Raw genomic sequence first — 17,792 nt, forward strand, 5'->3', positions numbered from 1 at the left:
TGGGGGGACCCCATCTCGGCCCTGGCCCCTGGCCGTGGCTGATAAGCCCAATCTGCAGAGACAGCACCTGAGTCCCCCCGGTCCCCAAACCACCACGCTGTCACACATCCTCCAAACAGCTGTCAGAAACACTCTATGAGGGTCCCTCAGCATTGGAACTCAATGCCAAAGCTCTGTGTCCCTGCTTTTTAGAGGAGGGAGCCCCTCAAAACACTTCTTTATCTGCTGAAAGCACACTATAGAAAGGTGCTTTTTATGGTAGTTTAAACATTAATTTATCATTGTCAAGCACACTATGATACCTTGATCTAATTACCACAGATTAATTACACCTAACTTAATCACTAGCCTAACTCATATACCAGTGGTATTGTGTTCAGGTTTCTCAAAGTTAAGACTGCCAATCACTGATGACATTACTTCTTTAACTCCTTTAACAATTTGCACTGGAGGAACAGCAGCTTTCTTCTGATTATATTGATTATATGCCACACAGAAATCCAGAAGATTTCTTGTAAGAACTGCCCCAGTAGAGCAGTAGAGGAGGGCTGCAACTAACTGAAACCCTTATTTTCATAATCGATTAATCCATCAATTGTTTTCTTGATTAACTGTTTGGTCATTAAAATGTTAGAAAATAGTGAAAAATATACATCACAGTTTCCTGAAACCCAAGGTGCTGTCTCCGTATGTCCTGTTTTATCTAACTAACAGTCCAAAACACAACTGGTATACAGTTTACTAGTTTGCTGTCAAATGAGAAGCTGGAACCAGAGAATGTTTGGCTTTTTTCCTTGAAAAACGACTTTAACAAGTCATTGATTATCAAAATATTTTTTGTAGAGCGACTAATCGATAAATTGACTAATCATTGCAGCCCTACAGTAGATGCAGTGTAGAAGCTGACATTGTTTACTTCAACCAAAGCTAATTAATATGGTTTTTATATTTTTGGATAGTATCAGAACACTACACATTTAAACCTTTAAATGCAAACTTTTAAAAGTAATTAAAGCAATATTTGTATAAAAATCGACATTGTCAGCTGAAACAATCGGCCAATAAAGTTACTTCAAATGCAAAACACCTTGTTTTTGACCATTTTCATCCAAACCTATCGCTAGACAAGAACGTCTATGTTGGCCGATTCTGCAAAACCGCAGATTATACATCCAGTTCAAACGTTTTTTGAAGTTCCAGCTTCTTACGATATCTATGCATGGAAAATAAACTATGGTTAAGGTATACAGGATTATGTTTGGGGATAGGTAGCTAAAGCACTTTTCCAGTATGGATGTATTTACTAGGGATACTGGGTTGATCTCAAAAGATAAAAACATTGCTGAAACAAAACCTGAAGCTGAATTAGCAACAAGTTAAGTGTAATCACTTAAACCTCCTGGCAGACATGTTTGACTGGTTAACCTTCATCCTACCAACATATTTAACATACAAAAACTACCGACTACTGTAAGAAACAACCATCATAGCAAAATGTTAACTTATTTCTTCTCAAAACATGATTAGTTATGTAATTAATACTTACTTTTCTTTAATACAAATTGCAGTTTTTATCCCAAGATACAGACTCAATAAATAGTTCCATCTATTAAAATTGCATAAGCAGAATTGGGTGCTTTTAACTGGGGCACAACTCAAAACAAAAATAGAAAACAATGATATGAAGTCATTAAGAACAAACTGATTGACAAAGTCATGAAAAATTGGAATGATAGAATAAAGCACCTGTGAGATATGTAGATAAGTAAACCTCTGGGGTCTGCCGGTACTCCAGTCAGTAGGATTCGAAATTGTTGAGAAGAGCATTCAGTCCTCTCTGTTAGCCAAATTTTACTTGATGCAATGTTGCAAACTATGTCACATGCAATCTTGTAACACAAGAGTGTGTTTTCATGGACAGAAATAGCAGATTCCTATCTTGGCTCCGGGGCCTGTTTTACTATACTGTGCCACCCGTTCCCACTTTATATTCACACACGCAGCGACTCCCTTCTTATCTTAGCTTCGTTTTCGACATGAAATACTCTGGAGAAATCAGATTTTTAAAGAAGTGAGTTACACAATTAATCCGAGTTGAGATTTTCTTTCATCGTTCACATTTAATCTTCACTCGGCCGTGAACAAATCACACGCTGTAATCAACCCCCGAAACATCCAGGGAAATAACTGTGTGAATCTTCTGTATGTTTGAGGCTCATATCTGTTAAAGCTCAGATATCACACAGCGTCCACAAAACCCAAAGAAAAATAAAGCTAGTTTCTCTCAAAGCCAGATCGTTTATTTTCACATGTTGTTTAGACAGCCGTTTCCAGTGGTCATAATCTTACCTAACAGTTTAAATGCCTTTTTAATAGAGAGCCCAGCCCCCTCTGCAATGCAGGCAGCGCTGCCTTTACAAGCCTTCATTTGGACTTCTGTTTTCTCCCTGACAGGAAACCCTGCATCCTGCCTCTGATGGACTTAGAGTGGCATCAAAAAGAAAGTGAGAGACAGAGAACAGCCCTGCCCTGTACCACGCCTCTGGGTTTGGGGTGTGAAGAATTCCAGAGAAAAACCTACAGCAGCGATGAGGCCGTGAGTGAGCGGTTTTGACTCCAGTCAGACAGGGAAGGCTTGTTAGAAAGAGACTGAGGCCCTCACAGAATAAACCGTGACCTGTGCTCTATCAAACACCTAACGGGAAATCCAATGTTTGTCTTGTAAGCGTTTCTAAAGATTGCGCTCTTGCGGAGCAGGCCAAAAGCACCATGTCCAAGCCCTAATAGAAAGTTTAAGAAACAAATGGTGGTCTAAGACAGATAGATCTGGTGCTTGTTAGACTGTCTCACTTCTAAACTAAAAACAAATGCATCTTGTGTGGCCGCATTTGTGGTGAAATACAGTGCAGATGCTTGGATTCATTCCTCAACAGTGATTGATAGATTTCTTGTGATTCTCCTGAGTGATTCACACCAAAAAAAAAAGAGTGTTGTACTTTAGCACTGCCAGTAGCCGTTATGTTCCACAACAGGAGACCCAATTAAAACACGTACTCCTCAGTAAACTGTGTTGTTAATTCTGTTTCATTTACGCCGCGCGCAAACGAGACCTGCAGGCTTACAATCGCGGCAGTGTGTTCTAGCGCCTTGCACAATCATAAAATATACCTTTCACATTCTTTTCCTACACAATGCACGAGTAATGGTGCAATATAACATGTCCCTGCGGAGATATTCAGCAGAAGCAACCGGCGCAGGACTGCAATGGGTGGCAGTGCCGCTTTCTGTTCCTCTGATCGCGTTACACAGAAGACACTAATGGATGTAGAGAGAGAAGACCAAGGCAGGGAACAGAGGCTGTTAAAGAGAGGCATCAGATACAGAGGAGGGGTAGAGCCACTTCAAAAGTCCATTGCTGTTTTAATCTGTCTCTCTAGGTTAGCCCCTTGGCAGGCGAAGATGGGTGGAGGGGGGGGGGAGTTGGGGGAAAGCGAGTGGGCATGGAAGTGGGCGTCAGGGTTGTGGGGGTCTGCAGGGGCACAGGCTGCGGGCTGGTGAGCAGTTCCCACTTCACATCGCCAGCACTTTGACAATTATCTCCTTGATGCAGCAGTCTCTTTTTCATTTCTATTGAAGAACCGTGCCTGAGCTCCGAAGCCTCCCAGGAATGCCAGAGAGAGAGTGCAAGGGGGACTCCAACGGGGATAATCCCAATTTCAAATGGAGCTTAGTGGTATCCCCCCCCCCCCCCCCCCCCCCCCCTCCTCCCCTCCTTCTTTTCTTCCTCCATCCCCCACCCTCACCCTCCTCCTGTCTGGCACAGATAACTCATCCCTCTCTTTAAACCCCCGTGCATGCGCAGACGCACACACACAGCAATTCACACACCCCTCTAAAGTAATAATTAGCATGTCATCCACTCGCGTGAGTCTGAGAGCTTCGGTGGAGTCTCACAACGTGGTGAATGATATATTTTTCTTGGGCTGCGCTGAGGTCAGAGCGTGCAAAAGGTTACTGTTAGAGAAGGAGGCGCTGACACACGGAGGTGCAGCCTAGACATGTAAACAGAATTACATTATGTACACAGAGGTACCACGAGAGAAGATAAAGCTGACCTCAACGCTTCCACAAATGGAGAACTGGATCTTCTGTGCTTTTTACATGTCTTAGAGTAAGTAACCTGTTGGCAGGATTCATACAAACTCTGGTGCTTTTGTTCAGTTGCGATGGACCAAACCACTGCACTAACACTGACTCTGGTGTGATTTGTTTGTAGCACAAAGCGGTGCAACCACAGGATTGTATGATAGTAGATAAAGGACTTGGTATGAATTTAGAAGCTAGAAGAAATGTCATATACAGTTACCCAAGTTGAAGGAGAAAAGGAGTTAAAACAGTGTGTTTTGGCATTACCTCATTTAGTAAGCTACCCTTTTTTTTTAGTTTTCTGTCATTATTTATGACACATGAGGTCTTGCTGAAGGCTCGACTAACAATTATTCACGCTGACTCACTCATAAGAAGTCTGTGTGAGTTCTAAGTGAACCAAACTTCAGGTGTGAAAGTGACCTTAGACGATCAGTTAGTCATCAGTCAACATAAAGGGGCATAACTGCCTACGACTCTGTCTTCTGAGAAACAGTGCTGTGCGCATGACTCCGCCGGTCACGCAGTGGATATTTAGGGTTCATCGGAGAGAGGATGCACGCATTCCATCCGTTTATATCCACCCGCTGTGGAAATCAATACTGGACCCTCTTGTTTCACGTACGCATGCATGACTGGGGCGACGGTACGGAAGAGTCACGCTGAGGTCAGAGAGGCGTGATTGTGACTGAGTGGGGTAAAAGGTTTGAGAAAATGCTGACACAAATAAACGGTAACCATCTCTTAGCACCAACGCTCCTTTTACAGTGAATTAGTCAACTGTACAGTCACTGATTCAATGTGTACGTTTCTGAATTAAAGCAAAAACAGATTTAACTCACATGGTGCATTCCCTTCTCTGGTGCAGCTACTGCATCTAAAATAAATTCAAGCCTCAACGACAGAAAGAATCTGCCGTGCTGAAGTGCCTTCAAGCAATACACTGAATCCCTGCCCGGCTCCAGGGGCGCTGCTCTGTATCTAACCTCATGCTTTGACCTCCCCGACTGTGAGGAGAGGCGAGAAGAGAAAACAAACATTTCTCCTTCAGGGATCAATGGAGAATCACACACAATAGTGTAAAAAATCTCCGAGTGTATCAGCCCTTGTGTGCTGTTGCTTTAGGCCCGCTGCCATGAAGAGAATCAGAGGCGTTCGCCGGGGTGCAGTCAAACAGCTGGGCCTGTGGTTGGAGCCTCTGCTCGGAGGCTGCAATCAGCTGAGCTGCGCTTCATCACATGGTTCTTTTCACTTTCTGACCTCCCTTAGACAAATATACTGTACGCGCACAGACAAATGCAAACACACACACACACACACATCTCCACCTCCTGAATTTTTTTCCCCTTGCTTATACACGTTCTCTCGAAAAAAAAGAAGTGAAAGCACAACATCAGCAGCCTCCGGTAAAGCCTCTCACAATGCATTGTGACAACAGCAGCACAGATTTAGCCCCAGCTGCGGCTTTGTAATGTTACACAACCTGACCATGCATCTGAATACCTGTTGTCCCTGCAGAATGGCTGAACAGGGTATTAAGCTTCAAATACCTTTTGAGGACCAAAATGTGTCACAGAGCATCGAAAACCAACAACCAGCTTGGATTCTTTGTCTTTTTCACATGTTTCTTAATGAGATATAAGTAGTAATTTTGTTAATTTGACACTATTTGGAACTGTTTTTAAGCTGAATTACTGTAAAATACCTGTTTATATATGCAATTGTCTTGTGTTGAGAAGATAAAGATTGATTTTGGCATACGTGACAGCTTGGCAGAGGGTTGACAGTGTGTGTGGGTGTGCGTATGTGTGTGAAGTGAGCGCACTGTGGCTTTTTTGGCTCGGTGCAGATTATAGGGCGAGCGGCTCGGGCTGTACTTTACCATTGTTCCTTCGCTCTTGCTCCGTGCGACTTCCCTCTGCAGGCGAGCCACGGCCAGCTTTTCCCTAAACAAAAAGGGAGAAGAGAGGAGTTAACATGTGACGCAGTCGATCAGGTCACCCATGTTTTTGCATTAAAGCAACACTGAGATCCATATCTTGACTTGCTTCAATATATAACTAAACATGTAATGTTTAGTAATGTTTAATGAAAGTGAGAAAAAATAATAATTGCAGGTTTTACACACTGTTTAAACCCGGTATAAATACAATACAGTGTCAGTATCACGTTTTGCCTCGCCTAGGCATGAAAAGTACATGTGTGTATGCATCACGTTCTAATCTGGCGCCTCTTTCAGCAGTTATCGGCAGGACAACATCATTTGTCTGCGCTTTCCAAAACTGTTACAAATCACTGTTAAAAAGTAATTATGTTTTATGGTGTGACAACACTCTGGTTAAGGTTGAGCCACAAAAACCACTTGGTTAAAGTTAAGGAAAGATCATTGTTTGGGTTAAAATGATCACTCGAAATGTGGTGTGAGTTAAAGTTAGTATTTCCTTAAAGTTAGCCAACCTACAGTAAACACCACATTTCTTTAAAAACTGTCATGACTCACGGTTGGAAATGTGACACATCCACTGATTCAACTGTTGCAAGTTAGGATCTATCCATCCACCCAACCCGCCACCTCCAAATATGGAAATGTGTCACCTTATATAGACGTCATCTGAACTGTGCCACTTGACGGGTTCTTTGAAAGTCGTACACTTGTGTACTTTTTACACCTAGATGAGGCAAAAAGTGACACTGACACGGTATCTTCTAGTGAATCTGCAGGTATATTACACACCTAAGCGTGACACTGGGCCGGTTTAGTTACACAAACACTTCTCTTTTCTATCTTCCTCTGTCTTCTGCCGAGAAGTAGAAACCACACATTCCTGCCAGCAAATCAGCAGATACACACACATTCATTGAGCGTCGTCCGCTAACAACGCAAAACAGAGAGCTTTGCAGTTCTGTCCAGACAAAAATAGCTCAGAGGAAACAAAAAGCAGGGCATCCTCGTGCCAGACCTTACACGCAGACACACACACTCATAACAGACTCTCTCTCTCTCTCCCACCCTCACTCTCCCTTACACACAAATACACACACACACACACGTGAACAAGACTAAACAAAGAAATTGACTGTGCGCGTCCAATCCGTTTCCCACGTGAGGGCATTCCAGACTTTAATGGGATAAATCTTGGCACACTAGCACGGATAATAAAGGAACTGTGTTTTATGGCTTCTCCTGAGGCATCACAACAACTGAAACTCTTCTCCAGGATAAAACAACCTGCGTCTGACAGTAGGAGATGAGATATATTTTGTTTGTTAAAAGCTCACCGTTTCATTCAAATTGTCTCCGCAGCTGCTCAAGACAAAAAAAAACAACCACCTTCACTGACAGTGTAGCATGTTCGAATCCAGAAGTCATTAATGTCAAATCTATGCATGAGTATTCAGAAACATGTAAATACGTGTGTTACACATGTCCGCACAGTGTATCGTCACAAGAGACACTTGGGCCGCCTGATGCCTTCCAATTATCACCCTCACATACATAGCCAGGTATGCTAATGAGTTCATTAATTCACATTCTCACTGTAATAATTCCTCTTCTTCATACTGTCAGTTAAAAAATCCATTCCTTATGCATTTATAAGTGTAAATCCATGCAAACATGTATTTAAAGGTTTATTTGAAGCTTCACTCGTCCAAATTAGTCAAATCCAGTAGATATCTTTCAACGATACGCTCTTCTTAGCGCCAAAGTCTCTGTTTTTGTTACAATCCTTCCACCGTAGCTGAACAGGAAAACACTGTACTGGACTGAATCCTTTAAGATAAGACATACTTTACGTCCCACAGGAAAATGTCCTTGGATGAAGTGCTCCAAAAAAACAAGAATTTGAGATACAAAATTACAAAATAAGTACAAAACTCACCAAATAGACAGTTAAAACTGCTTTGCTCAGCTCTGCCAATAAGCTTGAAAAAGCAAAAAATAGAATATAATCAGCACATCTATTGTAAATGAGGTCAAACCTGAGGTGAAAGTTTGGAGCTTGAAGTATTGTTCTTGAGTTACTGTGCTCACACAAGCCAATCACACACACACACACACACACAGACACACAGTCAGCTAATATGGGACCGTGGGACCTAATAAAGCAGCGTATACAGCAGACAGACACAAGTAATCACAATCACCTGCGTATTTTTCACATTTCTGCAGTGGATCAGACACCCAAACCCCCTCCCAACCTCCCCCAACTCCCAAAAATAACTCATGACTAACGTCTCCTCATCGCCTTTGACAAGACATCATTGTTTCTCAGCCGCTTACCTGACAGGGGGAAAAAAAAAAATCCCCCCCCCCCCCCACCGGTGATTAAGAGACAGCTGGGGACGTATGTTTGACGGATGAGTCGACCGTCTGGACTGCAAAGAGTGTGCTGAGCTACAAACCGACGCTGCTGGTGGGAGCCATTCGCCCCCGCTACCTCGTCCCTCTAATGGGACCAGACTGAATTAGGCAAAAGGAGAGCCTGGCACGCCGATTGTGAAACAAACGGTACGATGGTGACAAATCCGGGAAGAAGTCAAGCAAAATGCCGAAACCATGAGACAAGGGGGGTGTGTTTGGGTGTGTTAGAGTATTAGTGTTTGCATTAGTGTTGTTGAGCATTTGCTGTGTTTCTGCATTCATCAGATTTTGGGTGTGGAGGTGTGTGCATGCGTTCATAAAGGTGAATGTGTTGTTTATGTGTGTGTGAGCGCTAATAAATACATGCCAGAGCTCGTATGTGTGCTAAACTACATCAAATCTGTGTGTGTGTGTGTGTGTGTGAAAGTGTGTGACTGCATGCTCCACACCTGAGACTGATTAATACACTCATGTTCCAGCAGTTACACAATGTGTCTCTTCCCATTACCGCATAATGTATGCTTACACTATTACACCACCTTGAGAAAAAAAAAAAAAAGAAAAGAAGAAGAAGAAGAGGAAAAAAAAAAAAAAGCTTTCTGGAACTTCTCACTGCAGATATTGTTTTGTTAAACAGGACCGGTCTGGCATTCTTCCAGTCTGTGTTATGGCTGAGCGTCAGCCCTGTAAGGGGTTAAGTTTCAGGCCACTTATGCGCAGGCATGTTCCAGGAGCAAACGGGGCATGAGCCAACTGCGCCCCAAGAAAAATCATCGCCAAATATAGAGCAATTTGACATTCTGTGTTAAACATAATTATAGTAATTGGCACAAGCAGTAGTCAAAACAGTATTCCGCTGCAAAACGCTCACCGGCGACGTTCGCATCCAATTGGCGCTGGCGTGGAATCATATGATATCTGAACAGCATTCAAAGCTGTAATCCGCTATAAACCGACTGCTCCGAGTTTGTCATTTGCATTTCAATCCCGATCGATGCGAGACGTTTCTGCCGGTCGCTCACGTTGTAAACTTTTAGCAGCTGTGTAAACCGGCCTATGAAAACAGTCAGTGCAAAACAAGAGTGGAACCCAAAGTGTGTTGCGTAGAGAAGTTTATCTCATGCCATCTCTTGTAGAATAAGTTGCTGGATATGTAAAGGGTGATGTTATAATGATGTTTGGGGGGAAAAGTTAGCGGTGGGTCTAGCACGTTAATTATGATGTTTTCATTTTCCCTTAATGCCTGAATGCTTCATCTTAAAGGATAATTAGAGTTTATTACAATTTGGGTCTTATTTTTCTATGTTTGGCCATCGTTTCTATCAGATATGATCAAATTGTACTCACCGAACTAATTACTGAGATCTGGCAACGTGACATCGCTGCAACAAGTCCGACAGGGCAAGAAACACTAGCGGTCAGACGATCAGCCGGCAGTGCAGCCTGATTAGCTAAACCGCTATATTGGGAGGTAAAAGGGAAAGTGAGCAAACCAGGTATGTTTGTAATACTCCTTCATTGCAAAGGAAAACTGTGTGCACACAACTACAGCAAGTACAGTAGGTCGAGGTTGACCTAGAAAGGCACTCTCTGTAAACCATGATGGATGTTAACAATGGACAATTTGGGTAATTATTTTACCATTATTTGGCCTCAATTTTCTCTTCCAAATAAGTTTGGCTAACCTGGAGTTTATTTACAGTCTGTCAGATCGTCTTACTACTTGCTTTCTTGCCCCATCTGACTTCTTTTTGCTGAAAACGATGATCAAACATCATTATTGCCAATATAATAAAGCGCAAAACCATGAAATAAGAACCATGTTGTAATAAACTGGAGTTCTCCTTTAAATAGACGTTGCTGACTACCATGACAAAGAGGAAGAAACATTTCCACATTGGCAGCATGTTCTGGAAAATTAAGCACATTAGCAATGTATCTATTAGTACTCATAGCTTTATATGTAGTTTCCAGTGCAACAACTGTGCACATTGTGTATACTTCACAATTGACTTTGACTAAACTGGGATTATTTCAGGCTACAGTCCATCCAAGCATGTGATGAAAGCGCAAGCTGACAGTTGACCATGTATACATTCCTCCTCCTGCTCTGCTGTTTTTCCTTCCTCTTTGAGCCCCATTATAAAGCTTGGCTGAGTAAAGTCCGTCAGCCAATCGTTAGGCGGTGTCGACACGGACCTCCAGCAGTTCCCGTTGACCTGGAATCACCTGATATCACCAGAGGCCTCACCGGCGGAGGGAATCCCGCCGAGCCAAACCAGCTGACGACTGCAAACGCAACACGCACCGGAGTTTGCTCTGGTGTCAGTCGGCATCCAAAGTTAATGCGGCAAGAGGCAGATGGCCGATGACCTCGGTCATGAGGGTATACGCATTTCTGTCAGGCGAAAGAACAATTACATTCCCCTTCACGAATTAAGAAAATCCTCAGAACATTTTTGCTACAGTAATTAAACCCTTTCATAACTCGTTGGATAACGTCCAAAAGACAAATTCGATGAGAGGGTCACCCCACCGTGAAAATTCAAATAACTCAGGACTTGAAGCTCCTGTCATTCTCAAACTGATCAATTGGTTGATTGCTCTTAATACACAAATTAATGCTTGTTAAGGTTTGTTTTACATCAGCACCAGAGGGGAAACCAGGCCTTTACTCCCTAAATTATTCAGCTATCAAACTTCTCTAATACCTTCAGTTTAAAAGATGCTGATTGAGCCTTTAAAACAAGACAAGTGTGCTTTAGAATATGTTCTGTATATTATGTATGTCTATACACCTGCTTGCATACAAATACAGGTTTTCTCCTCGTATTCTTAGCTGACACCATCTGCTGTCCGCCCACACACGCTCGGTGCGTCTCAAAAGATCATTCCCCCTTCTTTTCCCCCATGCGATTCCAGCAGCATCAAATGCAACATCCACTCCTTTCAGATATGGCAGACGGCGCAGCGCGGAGCGATCATGACACCAGCCTCGCCGCATTCACAGTAGATCAACCCTGTTTCCTCCTCACATTCTCCCTGCTCAGACTCTGTGTAAACACCTCACGCTTCCCCCCCCCCCCCCCCCCCCACGCTCACGTTGAGACAGCGCGCCCGACTGTTTGCTCCGGAGTGTCGCGGCGGCATGCAAAGACACGATCTGTCAGGACTCAGGGAGGATCAATCACGGCGAGAGCGTTTGCCAACCTGAGCTGACATGTTGGACTCGTACACGCTTTGAACTGCATTGTGGGAGGCAGACGTTTAGATGTGTTTTCATCACGGCTCCTTCATACAGGTGGTTGAATCCATTGTACATTGTTTGCTTTTAACATTAAGCACATAATGAAAGAGGGAAAAAAAAAAAATGCTGTCTCTTGTGTTTTGGTTTCCTATTTCCCTCACAGTACTGCGCACCATCTTATTATCAAGTGTGGTTAATCTCTCCTTTGTGTAGAAAGATGTTAACAGATTAAACGTCACATACTGCTTCAGCTTCTTTCCCCTGCAGCAGCGACTCAAACTGACATCAACGCACACATCAGGTTATATATAAAAGATGCGTTAATGTAAACTGTTTTTTCCAATATTGTCATTGAGGCTTAAGCGGAGCTAAACATTTCAATCGTTCTGAACCACAAATGTACACAGAGTGTCTGGGAGGGATGCATAAATGTTTGGATGTCAGGCAGAGTTGCCATGCATTTATGTATTAGCGTCTGCACTCCCGCTGGGTTAAGAGCACTGGCACGCACGCGATCGCCGTGGCCCACATAGGGCAGCCTGTTCAGGGGGGGGACTCTGGCTACACTTTGGCACCGACTCCGGACCGGTCATTCCCATCCTTAATCCTCCTATGGCTGTGTTATGTAACCTTCTGCACCGATCCAAAATTTCACCCCCCACATCCCCACATCCCCCCCCCAGTGCAGGACAATGTGGTTACCGAGGCGTTTGATAAGTTATAACATCCAACCCAGTCTGCAAACAGAGCTGCCAGAAAGGTCGAGATGTCCAAATTTATATTTTTAGATCAAAAACTGATGATTTCTACATCTTGCACAACTGGGTGATTCCCTCCTCGTTTCCTCATAAATGAAAAAAAATGAAAAGAATCTAGAAGTTAAGTCATCGTTGTGTCGCAATCCCTGCAACGCATCATCAAAGAGTTGTTTCCTAAACACTTGAATGAAGAAACGCCTTACTGCATTTGAACACAAAATACCGAGATGGCATCGAAATCAGCCTGAGCGCTCTGTGTAAACACTTTCATCTGTTTCAGGCGTCTGAGGGGTGGGGTTTGCACATCTGTGACCGTTCAATTGGTCCCAATGCATTAAGGCAGTTCTAATCAATCACCAGGAAGCCTCGTCTCTGGGTGCCGAACGGCGATCTGACCCGCGCCTGTTCTCACCGCCTCACCCGCAGCTGGTTCCTGACCTCCTGTCTCCAAGCCGCGGACCCCGTCTGCACCGGAGGGCAGCGGAAAAACAGGAGCCACATGTCAGCACCTCACACGCCCAGTCAGGACTCACCACTCAACCACCCAGCCAGCCAGCCAGGCACAATGAGCCTTACCTCACCACGGCAGACCATCAATTATTGACAAGGTGAAATGTGATGAGGTTCAGCTGAGAGCACACAAAGAACACATGCCTTTTCATCCTGCCATGTGGCCTCATAATGTCTTCACTTTATGAGAAGAGACATTTCTAACAAACATGTTTTGATCTTTTTAAGCTTTGAAGGAAACGCATCATGATCTATTCTCGGAAATGTTTTTCTCGCAAACTACTACGAGGACACAAACTGTATATCCAATCACATTAACACGCACATCAATACTGTGAAAACTTCCCTAGATCCAAACAAAAAATTGATTTTCCTACATAGATTTGCCATCCAGAGAGAAAAAAAACAAATGTGTGTCATCTAAACAACCTGATGCAACTTTACTGGAGACCAAACAGTATTTCCTTTTAATGTATGGAGTTGTATATTGGACCTTGTTTGGACAAGTGCGCGCCACACTTGGTAACGCAGTCTAAAGACTTGAGATGATCATGATTAGAAAGATTTATCCAAAGTCAACAACAAGTTGAGTTCTCGGAGATGTTTATGCATTCCCTCCGTGATAACATCTCACCCTCAGTGCTTTATGAGAGTCTCAGCGCTGGGTAGCTTGATTACACCGCTGCTACATAAAAGCGTTATACAGCCTTATTGCAGTGTTTTTGACAGGAGAAACTGACATTATCTTGGAGTTTATGATTGATGGATGCAATCACCATGTGAGAAAAGGGAAAGTACAAGAAAATGAATTGTCTTTGCAGATGTAAACAACTTTAGGGAATGATCTGCAAAGATCTGAGGGAGGGAATGATTTAAATATATAAAAGCACGGGAGTATCGTTTTGTAGGCCAAGAGCAGATCAAACACGTGCGCTGCATCTCCAAACTTCTGAAGCAGCAAAAATCAGACATGAGGAATCCTCCGAGACTCCTCCTGAGCTCTGAGGAATGCGCTCGCCAAGCGTGGATTACCCCTGCCTGACTGTCTGTCCCCCTAAATGTTTTCTTATTCCGCAAGCAGGGCCTGACCTCAATTGTTTCCAAGCCACAGACGCATTCCTGCTCAGACGAAAACGAAACATTGCGGATGAGCAGATGTGCTTTAAAAATGGCCGCAGTACCCACCTGCCTGTCTGTCTGTATGTCTGCCTGCCTGTCTAGAGGGAGGGAGGGAGGGATGCTTTACTCACCAGCGCGGCTCATGAAGAATGAAGACGGGGCGAACACACAAGGGGCAGTCGCGCACACATGCATGAACACACATGTACAAACACAGTGGCGAAGATGTACGGAGGCAGGCATACACACTCACATCGGTTTGAATCTTTTATGTCCGAATCATGAAAGAGAGATGACTGCAAACGGAAAAGACGAACTGTCGCCGGACCTGAACAACCGCATATATGAGGAAAAGGAAGATGTGTTGATACAAAGAAATGGAGCAAGAGAGATAGAGGAAGTTGCACTTCACCAAAAACAGAACAAAAACATCCAGACGCACCTTGTTTTGAAACAGAGCTTATCGAAATGCATTCCTAGCCACACACTCACATTCCAACAGGTAATAGTCTTAAGTTCCAGCTATTCCAGTGAGTGTTGTTGAGCTTGTGTCACAAGCTTTGGAACATAGTTAACGCCAAGTAAGACATCCTTCACACTTGACAATTATCTCACGATTTAGACATTTACCTGTACTCACTCACTCTTTACTGACTGATTTGGGAAGTATACTTCTGCCAAAATAGATTAAAAAAAAAAAAACATCTCTGCAGATCTATACAGGGACAGATAAGTAAATGTGGGTCGCAGAGGCTCACAGAGGACTCCCGTATCTGCTAACAAGCCGGTTGGTTGATGCAACTCACACGTCAGGAAGTGAGCTGGAAACAGAACACTTAAAAGTGGAAGTGGCTAAAAAAGAAGGATGTGACACGATTGTCTCTAAACGACACGTAAGATCGCTGCTCGTCTCTATTGCAAGCAGTAATGTTGTCGTCTTGCACAGCAGTACAATGACTCTTCTTCTTCTTCTTCTTCTCTTAAATATTAGACAAACTGCTATGAAAGCTGATGTACTTTCATGGTACTGTAAAGCTCATTATAAAATGCCGGTTTAGCAGCTTTAACATCTGCAGTGTGATTAAAAAAAAAAAAGGAACAGACATACTGTATGTAAGTCACACTTTGCATGCATTGTTCTCTATTTCACACCTGCCTGGCCTGGGTTGAAGTAATTAGGGAATGGGGGACTCACATTTACTACTGCACCATAACACCAGAAGGTTCTGCTGACTCATGGAGACCGTGCATAGGCTATAGGGTGTTTTACACCGGCTTTCAACACATCGTTTTCAGAGAGCGGGGGCAAACAGTAGCCCTTTACAGAGGGCAGACAAATGGCTGGTTCACATACAATAGAAACAAAGGTAGGGTAAACAGGAGCACTTGAGCCAAGGGTGCTGCCATCTCTACCGCTACCCAACAATAGATGCACGTACGTGTGTTTGTGTGTACAAGTTGCTGGGCAGCTGTTGCACAAGTCATAAATGTATTAATTCTGCATTTTGTGAAGAAGCCAGTTTAAATGTGTTTATTTTATTGTCTTGAAACTTGTTAAATTAAGTGAAATATAGTTGAAGATAAACAGTTTTGGTTCTAGGCTTTCTCTCTCTCTCTTCTCCAGGATTTTTTTTTTTTCTCACAGTAATATCACCATGGCACTCTAGTTCTGGCACTCTGGCATGCTGGTAATCAAGTAATTGAAGGCTTTTGCAGGCGTTATAATTCACTGTGAGCAAAGAGAGTCACCCAATGGCTAAAAGAACTTAAATATAACAGAAGAGGTGTTTGGAAAAGAGTTTTACAGCATTAAGGTGAGCTACTCCAGCTGCGCCAACACCTCGCTGGACAAGGTCCTGCATGTTTCTCTCACTATTATCCAATGATTTACAGCCAAGATAGTGGGGAGCTGAAGTTTGTTGACATTCCCCGCCCCGCACAACCTCAAATATGACACCGACCCCCCCCCCTCCTCCCTTTCCAACCTCGTAAAAAAAAGGCTTGCTCGGTTGAAAGTATCGCTGTGACAAGGAGAGAAATATGAAACAAGAGGGAATGCTCTCAAAGTAGGTTTCAGCTGCTTTGATCTAAAAACTTGTGAGATGCATGCAACCGTGAAAGTGTGTCAGCAGGAAGTCTGCGTAGAGTAAACAAGGGCAACACCATATTATCTTGTAAACTGTTGGAATGCAGGACTATGACCTAAAAAGTAAATCCAATTTGGGGATTTTTTTTTTTTTTTTCCCCCAAGAACTGAAAGGTTTTAAAGGCGCACACATGAGAATTATCAACAACAACTTTTTTTTTTTTTTTTTTTTTTTTAAAGGGACAACAGAAGTTAATGTTTGCAAGCCAAGATAGTGAAACTGCCTGTATACAAAGAGAAATAATCTTTTCCAAGCCAGCTTTGACTGGAAAACAGGCCGTTTACATGCAGCGACTACAAAAAAAAAAAAAAAAAAAACCCACGAGTCTTCGCACCTTGGTGAACTCACATGGAGCGAGTTCATCCGTTTAGAAACCACAAAAATGCTCCGGCTATAATGACATCACTTAACAGTCAGCGAGGGTGTCTGGGCAAAGCTTTGTCTCCAGGCAAAAGAGTCAGTGCATGCAATAAGCCATTGATAGCTCGCAAATAAAAGCCTTTTATTGGTTATAAATTGTGTCGGACCATTAAACTTTATGTTTTTCCTGAGTGACATTGCTCTAAGTTAAGCCAACAGGAGACAGCGAAAAATACATCTGATAGTCCCCAATTTTTCTGCATTTCTAACTTGTTAACGTTCAGTGAAACACAAAGCATGAAACTTTCAACTACAATACAATGTGTTCTGGCTTTCTGCATCAAAAAAATGCGCAGCCTGGCAAAATGTCAAAATGCTTTATTGAGCTATTCTGAGGGAGTTTTTTTTTTTTTTCAGATGCTGTATTTGCAAAAACAGGTTCATACCAGCTACAGTAAGCTCTGCAGGACTGTTTTTAAAGTTCCCACGTGCTGTTTCGTTGGGGGAAGATAAATGTAGAGCAGGCTAAGAGGAGGAATGCATTCAAAGCACCCTTAATTGAGCTGGATGGCCTGCAGTCACAGAAGCAGAGCGTCTCAACAAGGCTCTGGGCTGACGAGATCCTGAGATGTGCCTCACACGTACACATCATTAAACCGACTGCTTTGGCTCACGGCTCCACTGTGCCGACAAACACGGCAGAGACAGTGGGAATTACATGGGAAAGTTGTCTGGAAAGAGCTACCCCCTCCTTCAAAATGAAAGTCCCCTGGCTGTCAATGAAGGGGAAGTGCTCCCATGCTGAGGCCCACTAGGCCGGCCATTGAACAGGGGAACATTCCTCAGTAATTCTGTTTGACCTGAACCCAACATGCTAGCCGAGGGTCACCGAAATACAGAGCGCCACATACAGGGAGGAGACGAAAGGGGAGGAGGACAAGTTGGGAAAATCGGATGTGGAGGAGTGAGAGGCGAAGTGACGGACAAGAGTTAGAGGGGTGGAAGGAAATACAAAAGCCCACGTCAGTATGATCTGCTGGACTTGCCTTAATTTGTTGACCGTATTATCCGTCAGATTCTTTTCCGGGCTGGTGTTCTGGGTAATGATTATCACTCCAGTAATGCCAACTGGCACAGCGACT

The 17,792-nt window shown here is 43.4% G+C and overlaps 1 protein-coding gene across 7 annotated transcripts in view; it reads right to left on the reverse strand.

Moving 5' to 3' along the window:
• LOC121891792 (nck-associated protein 5-like) overlaps positions 1-17,792 on the reverse strand; it is a 136,125-nt gene that overhangs the window by 60,018 nt on the left and 58,315 nt on the right. For all 7 annotated transcript variants that reach the window (XM_042404358.1, XM_042404363.1, XM_042404361.1 and 4 more), the window contains one exon: positions 6,029-6,092. In XM_042404358.1, the coding sequence (XP_042260292.1) occupies positions 6,029-6,092 (64 nt within the window). The remainder of the gene's footprint in view (positions 1-6,028; positions 6,093-17,792) is intronic.

The sequence above is a fragment of the Thunnus maccoyii genome, chromosome 24 (genome assembly GCF_910596095.1).
Source record: "Thunnus maccoyii chromosome 24, fThuMac1.1, whole genome shotgun sequence".
NCBI lineage: Eukaryota > Metazoa > Chordata > Actinopteri > Scombriformes > Scombridae > Thunnus > Thunnus maccoyii.